This window comes from Echinops telfairi, unplaced genomic scaffold (assembly GCF_000313985.2).
Source record: "Echinops telfairi isolate 266 unplaced genomic scaffold, ASM31398v2 ScPeMD7_443;HRSCAF=831, whole genome shotgun sequence".
Classification (NCBI taxonomy): Eukaryota; Metazoa; Chordata; class Mammalia; order Afrosoricida; family Tenrecidae; genus Echinops; species Echinops telfairi.
Window position 1 is genome coordinate 5,955,576 of NW_022104341.1, and position 9,545 is coordinate 5,965,120.

At 58.5% G+C, this 9,545-nt stretch overlaps 1 protein-coding gene across 2 annotated transcripts in view; it reads right to left on the bottom strand.

Moving 5' to 3' along the window:
* Window positions 1–4,097: 4,097 nt before the first annotated feature.
* The window catches only part of SLC6A17 (solute carrier family 6 member 17), a 71,106-nt gene continuing 65,658 nt past the window's right edge, over window positions 4,098–9,545 (bottom strand). For both annotated transcript variants that reach the window (XM_004699205.4, XM_045292019.1), the window contains exons 11-12: window positions 8,199–8,361; window positions 4,098–7,386 (exon numbers count right to left, since the gene is read on the bottom strand). In XM_004699205.4, coding sequence (XP_004699262.1) covers window positions 7,018–7,386; window positions 8,199–8,361 — 532 coding nt within the window. In that variant the 3' untranslated portion in view covers window positions 4,098–7,017. The remainder of the gene's footprint in view (window positions 7,387–8,198; window positions 8,362–9,545) is intronic.

The window sequence follows — 9,545 nt, forward strand, 5'->3', positions numbered from 1 at the left end:
TAATACTAAACCTATAAATATATGCACATAGATCTATTTCCCCATCCTCATATATAAATATATTTACATATGTGCATTCCTGTATTTAGACCTCTATAAATGCCCTTTGCCTCCTAGCTCTTTCCTCTATTTCCTTTGACTTTCCTCTTGTCCCACTACCATGCTTAGCCTTCATTAGGGTTTCAGTAATTCCTCTTGGTTACATTACCCTTGATCATGCCCTACCAGGCCTCGTACACCAAGGGGGAGGTTCTTTTGGCCGCCAGTGGATGCTAGCCATCCAGGGAAGCACCTGCAGCTCGCAGCCTCTCCAGCACGGCTGTGTCAGGGCTGTGGGCTTCTTGCCAAGGAGCTCTGGTGGCAGAGCAGGTTACACGTTGAGCTGCTAATGCAATGCTGGCAATTCAAAACCACCAGCTGCTTTTGTAAGCCCGTAAGGGCTGTTCTAGCCTGCCCTACGGGGTCACTGTGGGAGGAAACCCACTGGAGGGCAGGGAGTGTGGTTTTGGACAAGCCCTACTTGCCTGGTCCCCTCCAGCCGTGTCCGGGGGAGGAGGAAGCAGCTGTCTAGAGAGGCAGACACAACTCAGGGATATCCCAAGAATACCAGGTGGAGGGGGCATGGCCTTTCCGATCTAGCCTGGCACGTCACATAGCTCCACTTCTACCATCCTCTGCTTGGGGGATGGAGCCATTTGCCGCCTGAGATTCAGGGGAGGGTGTAGACGCCTCTTCTCATTGGGAGGGATGTTGCAGCATTGGGGCCTTTCAAAAGCCACCACTTTCCTGCAGTCTTTGAAGTCCTTCAGTGCCATCCTAGTCCCTCCAGCTGGAGCTGGGAAAGGGCTGTGGGGTGTAGTGGGGGAACCCACCCAGGCATCCCCTTCCCAGGACACACTGCCTTCTATCCCCTCCTTCCTGGGCTTTTATTCTTCGACTCTGGGAAACTGGTTCACTGCATAAGCAGACTCCAGGGTTGAAAGAGGGTGGGAATCTAATCCTGAATGGCACCCTGGTGGCATAGTGGTTATGCACTGGACTGCTCACCACAAGGCCAGCAGTTTGAAGCCACCAGCTGTTTATCAGGAGAAAGAGGAGGCTTTCTGCTCCTGTCAAGAGTTAGGGTCTCAGAAACCCACGGGCAGTTCTACCCTGGCCTCTAGGGTCACTCTGAGTTGGCACAGGCTTGATAGCAGGGAGTGGGTTTATTGTGTTCCAGGGTGGGATACAGTTCAGAGCGCACCCCAGTATGTATTCCAGGTGGAGGTCATTTTTCCCCCTCTTCTCATCTCTGCAAGGAAGCGGTTTATTTCCATACCCCTTTCATGGATCAGAAAATGGGAATTTCAGAGTAATGCCTTACCCAAGGTCGTACAACGGTGACCAACCCATGGCTCACGCCCGTATCAGGTCTCTGGCCCCCAGGCAAACATGAGACAGAAGACACTCTTTCTTACACCCTCCCACAGCCGTCCTCCTCCCGTCCTCTCCTGGCCTGCTCGCTCAGCCAGGGCCCCTCCCCACCAGAACTTACCTCTTCCACGTCCTGCATCTGAGTCTCTAAGCCGGGTGTCCCCTCAGGAGAAAGCAGCTCCCACCGGGGTGCCACTGACTGAGGGTGAAGCCCCCTAACACCTTGGGACAGGCCCGTTCCAGGTGCAGCCGCAACATCTGTGGCGTTGCTCCCTTCAGCGCTGGACAGGCGCCGTGGCCCGCCCGTAGAGCACGGGTACACCCTCCAGTCTCTGCTTCCCTAAGTTCTGGGGTGACTTAGTACCTAGCAGCAGGTCGCGGCGGGCAACATGCGTTGTTTCCTTCAACCCATTTGCTGCCCCTGGTCACAGGCTAGGGCATTTCTGCTCTGAGGGAATGAGTAAGTTCCCCAGGCTCTCCCAGGAAGCGGGAGGCGGATCAGGCATTTGAACTTGGGAAGTCTGCCAAGACCCCTGGCACGCATTGCCGCCCCTCCTCCTTGGTGGGCCTGCGTGTCCCATCTGGCACAAGCTGGCATTTCCATCAGAAACACTGCAGGAGTGAATGACTTTGCAAGGAGTGGCATTTCCAGGGTGGGGAATTTGGACAGATTTGGGGGCCAGATTTGGAGTCGGGGTGAAGCGCCCCTTGCAGAACTCAAGGCAGCAGAGATTAAGTTGGGTGCCTAGAGCTTGCATAGAGCCTGTCCACGGTGAGTACTTAATAAATGTTTGTCCGAGGCGTGAAAATAAATAAGTCACACATTGCCGTGGGGTAGAATTCCAACTAGCAGCGATCTTGCCCTTTACAGAACAAGGCAGCACCGCCTCGCGTGTTTCTGAAGCTGTAACGCTCTCGGAAGCAGACTGCCCCATCCCGAGTCATCCTCGGTGTGGCTGGTGGGCGGGTTGGCCACCACGCACCAGGCTCCTTCATTCAATAAACTAATCCACAAATGAGGGCGTGGGAGAGTGGGCCGAGTTGAGAGCTGAGGAGAATGGGTTTCTGCCATCTGGTGGCTATTCCTGGAACAACACTTTCTACATGGCTGGTGGTTAGGTGCGGGCCCCATTGGATCCCTCTCAGAGCACTCCTGTGTACACCGGAGGGGAAGGAGGCTCCCGTGAGGCCCTTCCTTGGCTGTGTTAGAGATTGAGCAGCAGCATCCCAGACGGGAGTGGGTGGAGTGGGGCTGGGACCGCCCCTGAAAGCCAGACTTCTCCCCTTTTCCCCTATCTTTGCTCTTGGAAGGGGGGGGGCGGGCTGGCAAGAAGAGTCCCCTCCATCTGTCCCTCACAGGGCTGCTTTCAGTTACCAGTGACATCACACAGGTTTGGACGCATGGTGGCTCCAGACAGTTTTCAACCCCTGCTGTTTTGGAAGTCCGTCCCCAGACCTGTCTTCCCAGCCACCTCCCTGAGTGGACTAGAACTTCCGGCCAGGCTGGACCCATCTGACCACCCAGCCACAGCCAGCACGGACAGTTACTGGTGTTGACATTTGAGCTAACAAAGGATGTCAAGTCCTTAATTTCGTCTCCACCTTGGACTTAAAGCTTCAGGAAGTGCTGCCCTGCCAGGGGGGCAGGCCCCCCAGAACTTAGAACATGGCTTGTTCTCCGTCACCCTGCCCTCTGCCCAGCACCCTCACATGCCCCTGCCTCCCTACCACTCTTAGGTCCCAGTCCTGGCACCTTCCCAGTCCCCAGACCTTTGCTGGAGAAGGCCCTCAACATGCCCTACCCTCACCGAGTCCAAGGGAAGCCTCTTTCTGGCAGTGTGGCCAGGAATTTCCCTCCCACGGTCTCGTGAGAGGGAGCCAGGCACTGTCCTCACACCAGACCGCCCCTTCGCACATCTGACGAGGTTTGTGAAAACCTTAAATGGAGCCCTGGTGGGATAGTGGGTTACACGCTGGGCTGATAGCCACAAGGTCAGCAGTTTGAAACCACCGGCCGCTCTGAGGAAGAAAGAGGGGGCTTTCATCTCCTGTAAAGAGGGACAGCCTTGGAAACTCACAGGGCAGGTCTACCCTGTCCTGTAAGGTCGCTAGGGGTCGGAATGAACTCAATAGTAGCGAGTTAATAAGGCCCACTGCCAGGGTGTGCATGACATTGCTCCCTGCCCTGGAGTAGCCCCCAGCTCGTGGCAATGCGCAGTGACACGGGAGGGCCAGTCTGGACTGACGTGACCCAGGGGTTCTCGCGCTGACTCTCAGAAGTCCATCACCAGGCCTTTCTTCCTAGTCTTAGCACGAAGCTCCCCTGAAACCTGTTCAATCCCATTGCAGCACAGCAAGCCCTGGCCAGAGAAGCTGTTCGCCGATGGACGGCGGTGGCCGCACCCGAGATGCGCTGGCTGGGAGGTGGCCTGGTCTTCCACATGGGAGGCAGGCGTCCAGCCACTGAGCCACCCACCGCTGCCTCCTCTGTGTGCTGACACCAGGACTTGCGTCCTCAGAAAGCAAAAGCTTGTCCCCTTCCTGTCTTCCCCAGCACCTACAACGTGCCGACAGCACCCTGTCCTGTCCATCCCAACCATCTACCCCGAAGCTCCCCTTAGGAGCCTGGGCTTCCCCGTCCCCGCTCTTGAATCCCAGAGGCAGCTGAGAAAGGCAATGGGGGCTTGGTAAGAACAGACACTTTATTGTACACCACGGTGAGGGGGAGCGGAATGATGATGCCACCATGTCCCCTCCCTGGGCTGAGAAGCCGTGGCCCAGGGTAACCACCCTCGAGGGACACATGGGCTTGGATGGGTCTGGCAGCGCAGGGTGTGTGCTCAGGTCTGTACAAAGCAGCACGCGCGATGAGCAGGGATGCTGAGACCCCCCTCCTCAGCCCACTGCCAAAGAGCAGCAGACCCCACATTTCAGGGGGACACTCGGGGAGCAGGGTGCCCTCTAACGTGCCCATCGCTCCTCCACAGTGGGGAGGGTGGGCCTCACACCCTGTAATACTGCAGCCCTGTGCAGGGTCTGGGGGCCCCCAGCGGCTGGCCTCGCCTCACTGCCTCTGGTTGGTTCCTGGGGGGAGGCGGGGGGCTGCTTCTGTTGTGACAGTTTCGAGTGGAGGGCAGACGCTGTTGTAGCTTGGCATCAACTTGTGTGTGCCACCTGGGCCTCCCCTGGCCTCAGTGGAGGGTAGAGTGCCCCCTATTCAAGAAGCTGACCATGGGGACTGAGGGCGGGCAAGGGCCAACGGCCCCCATCTCCCTGACTCCCAGCCCCCGGGTCCTGCCCATTCTGCCTTCTTGTCTCCTAGTGGGCACTTCATCCACAGCGCTAAAGCCAGGGGTGGGTTCCTGCACAGGGGCAGGGCCCCTTCCTCTCCTCCAGGGAGTCTGGGGCTGGATCTCCCCTTATCAGGGGACCACCTGCCTGGGCCCCTCTGGCCTTGCCCCTGCTGGCTGCCAGCCCCTCGGGGAGGGCAGAGAGGTGTCCGGGCTAGTGGGGATGGGGCAGCTGCTCCCTTGGACAAACACTGGAGTAGAGGCACTGAGATGCCTTCCGGGGGCAGTCTCCCCCCTTACACTTCCTCCCGAAGAAGGCTTGCAACGCCAGTGGGAATGCCAAGAGGCCTGTGGAAAAACAAATCCGGGGGATGTTCCGCCCCCCAAGGCCCTCCTTTCCAGTTGCTGACAAACCCCACGGTGTGAAGGCAATGAGTCACCAGCCAGAAACTCGTGCCTGTCTTTGGCAGGGGCTTTCCCAGCCCCCACTGAGCCCTTGTCTGCAGGAGCTGGGCTGGGGGAGGCCGGGAGGGCTCAGGGCGCAGTGGACACTGGGGGTCATGGATCCACACCCGCCATGGGCGTGCGCGCCGGGCTTGGGCCCCCAGACGAACGTGCACAGCCAGGCATCCCTGCTACCAAGCCCCCGCCCTCAGCCCGGTCGCACGCTACAAAATTAAAAATATATCAAATGTACAATGAAAATAGATCTGTACAGCACTGAGGATGAAAATAGTCCACCAGCCACGGTATAATATTGGGTTTGTCATTTAACAGCATTTACACCCACATGTACAGATTGAATATACAATAGAAATAGGCTACGAAGGAGAGTAAGCCAAGTGGAGTCTCTCCTGGGGCGAATCCTGCCTGGGGCTGGGAAGTGTTGTCAGGCGAGGGGGCCTAGCATGGGGTGTTGCACCTCCCAGCTTGTCTCTCTAGGGAGATATGGGGCCACCCCTCGCCCCTCACACACCCAGAAACAGCAGAAGGGGGTGGGAGGGGCAGGAAGGGGGAGAAAGCACAGGGAGGGGTGAGTGTGGTGGTGGTGGTGGATGGAAAAGAGGCTGGGTATTGGGTAGACCAGGGGACCATAGGGTGAAGAGGGGGCCCTGGGCCTCGTTGACCCTCCCAGTAACCAAGGACCCTCCGTGGAGGTGGGTCTGCCCCCTGTGACCTATTCTTGCCTTGTCAACCACGGCTCTCAGATGGAGGCTTGGTGCCTCAACCAATCTCCCATGTCCCCTTACTCCGTCCATCCTTCCCTCTCTCCACTCGTCCATCCATCCATCCCCAGTGGGGCCTCTCCAGCCTGCAACTCTGAGGGCAGTCGATGAGGAAGGGCGGGATGATGCTGTGGGGTGCTCCTCCCTGCAGCAGCCCCCAGTCTACAGCACTCCGACTGATGCTCCCACCTGGCCCAGGGAGGCTCGGCCAAGGCTTCCAAGGGGTCTGTGCACATGGACTGCACACCAGGTAGCTGTAGCTGTGTCATGAGGAGGCGGGGTGGAGGCCCAAAGGGCAGTGACATTGTGGGGGGGCCCCGGTAGGGGAGAAGCTGCCACTAGAGAGAATATGTGGCCCCCGGTTAGGGGGTGGGAGGAAGTGTGCTTCACAATTGTGCTCGAACCAAACATTGTGCTCTGGAAACCTCTCAGTGCACTGTCCCCTCTTCTCACACCCACCGTGGGCGTCAGGCTGGCAGCCGGGGGCAGGAGGTGGTCATGCGCTAATGGACATGGGGAAAATGCTGGACTAGTCACTGGCCTCCTAGGCAGGAGGCAGGAGGCAGAAGCCCACTCAGACAGGGGCTGAGGGACCCCTCACCCCTGCTGGGCCAAGGCTTGTGCTGGCCAGAGGGCCCATTCTGCCCCAAAGAACAGAGCCCAGGCCCCTGGCCCCACCCCACCCCTCCCTGACTTACAGCCGGCACCCTTGGGGGGCAGGGCGGGGAGGGCTGCTTCCAGGGTACAGTCACCCCAACCCCTTCACCAGGAAGTCCAGGGGAAGCCCCAGGACCTGAGAACAGGAGGGGCAGAGAGAGGGCTACGGATCTTTCCTAACTGGGAGTCAGGACTGCTCCCATTACATGGCTACAGAGGGCTGGATGGGGTGGGGGCTGCCCTAGGGGGCAGAGGTGCTCCTAGCCTCCCAGAAGTCAGCTGGGGCTGGGTGAGGGTGTGGCAGGGCTGACCTGCTCTTCCTGGGCAGAGGGCTTGGGCAGAGTCTGGCGGCTGCCAAGAGGGAGAGACCAGGCCAGGCCAAGTGGGTGGGGTGGGTGGGGGTGGAGAGGCAGGCCAGGTGGGGACAGTGGTCACAGCTCTGATTCTGGGGTGCTGGCCAGGAGGTAGCCGCTCCCATAACGTCCGTTGGGGTTGCCGCTGGTGTCCAGGGGCGACGTGCTGCCGGGCCCCAGGTAGGAGCGGTGAGTGGGCATGGGGGAGGGTGCCTCACTGGGCACCTTGCTGAGGATGAAGCGGGTCTCATCATTCTCCTCCAGGTTGGACAGGTCCTTCATCATACGGCCCTTCTTGTAGGACACGGACAGGGTGTTGGAGCCGTCCGAGAGCAGGTGGAAATGCCGCAGGACGAACACCACAGGGATGGGCAGGGTGGCCACGACAATGAGGGTGACCAGGAGGGCCATGGCCCAGCCCGGGAAGGACAGGTAGCGCTCCGCAGCCTGCGGGGTGGGGGGGGTGGGGGGGGACACACATATGGGGGGAGGGCTGCTGCCAGTCCCCAGGGCAGCCTCTTCCCACCCGACCCCGCCATCCTACCAGCCAGGCACTGGCAGAGAGGTGGGGCATCAGGAGTTACTTCTTGAATGAGTGGCTTGTTCCCATGGTCAAGAACCTGAACCTCTCTGGACCTTAGTGTCTGTGCCCGTGGAACGGGTGCACAATTCTGCTCTACAGACACGGAGAAAGAACACGGAATCGAAAGGCCAAAGGTGGTGACCTTCCTGAGCCTCGGTTTCCCCATCTGAACTCCAGTAAAGCCTGTGAACGCCAGCACCTGCGTAAGGCTGAAAGCTGTCAGAGAAGGGAAGCCCAAAGACTTCCCACCACGTAGAGCGATAGTGGAGTCCTGGTGCGCAGTGCTGGGCTACCTACTGGGCTGCTAACCGTAAGGTCAGAGACTCAAAACTACCAGCCACTCTGAGGAAGGAAGAGAGGCTCTCTGCTCCCGTAGTTCGTCTGGGACACCCACAGGGGCGTTCTACCCTGTCCCATGGGGTCGCTGTGAGTCAGTACTGACTCCATGACCAAGAGAAATGAGGCGACCGACAGAGACTGGACCCCGTCACCGGCCACCACCTGGGAGAGCTGGAAGCCACCGGGAGTCCGGGCGAGTTCCGGCTCTCACAGGTTCCCCGTGTAACCACAGGCAGCGCCCGGCACACAGTAGGTGCCCTCCAAAGGTTTAGCCCTATGGCCAGTGGCAGCCGACCTGGGAAGATGAACTGCCCCCAGGGTTTGGGAGGTGGCTCACCTCTTCCTTGATCCAGGCGCTGTAGCCGGGCGGCGTGACCCCCAGCTGGATTATGCTGGCTGTGGTGAGCACGGCCATGCACAGTGGCGACACAAACTTCCACATGTAGAAATAGAAGCGGTAGGGCCGGAAGCCCAGCATCTCCGTCAGCTCCTGCATGAACCTGCCAGTAACAGTGGAGACCCAGCCGTCGGAGGCGGCAAAGCCCACCACGGAGCCTCCCTCCCTGGCAGCCACCTCTTCTCTGAAGCCTCGGCTGCCCAGGCCCAGCCTTCTGCTCTGTGTTTCCCCGGCCAGCCCTCCCTCGAGCCCCCTCCTAGGTCTGTAATAGATGTGCCCCCACCCGCAGCCCTGGCTGGCTGACATCACTGAAGAGCTTCTATTCGCCCAGAGGAAGTCCCTAGGTGCTGTAAACAGCTTAACGGCTTGGCTGATAAAGGAAAGATCTGAGGCTCAAGTCCACCCGGAAGTACCTTGAAAGAAAGGCCTGGCAATATACTAAAAAAAAAAAAATCCGACACCTGAAACGATGGACTTATACTCTGACCACACGGTGGGACGTCTAGGAGAACACGCCCTCCCCCCACTGAGCCTCTCCTGCCCAGCTCCACAGGGAAGGCATCTGCGGCCAGGCTGCCCTGCTGGGCAGGAGGGAGAAGTGCACCCCTAGCCTAGTCTCCAAAGGTAGCCGGGGTGTTTAAAACCAGGCCTTCCGACTCGTGCATTCCAGTTCTGAGAATTTCCATTTCCACCCTGGATACACTGAATTACAAGCTACACTTGGACACGAGGGGGATCTTGTTAGGCTTGTTTCAAAACACGGGGTCCGTGGAAGGAATTCCAGGAGGTGGGCAGGCTGGCATGTGACCCCTAACAGAAACCTAGCACCTCTCTCTATTATAAAGGTGAGCAGCAAACACTGTCCCTAGCAGGTGAAACCAGACATCTCCTATCACAGTGCACTTGCTGGCGGTGCCCTGAGATGTCACTTCTGCTCAGCACCCCTTTGGACTCACCGTTGTTACGAGACCCACTGCGAGAGTCCGGCACTCAAGCACGTATGGGATCGCACACATTCTGAACCAGGCTTGCTATTTTTCACAAGAACTACATCTGTTTTACTTCCTGTAATAGCTGGGGGAGCCCTGGTGGTGTCATGGTCCACAGTTCAAAACCAGCAGCCTCTCAGAGGGAGACAGACGGGGAGAGTAACTCTTCATGCTCTCAGAAAGAGTCGCAGTCTCACAGTCACTCAAGACAAATGGGTGCACAAGCAAATGTGGTGAAGACAGCTGATGGTGCCCGGCTATCAAAAGATATAGCATCTGGGGTCTTAAAGGCTTGAAG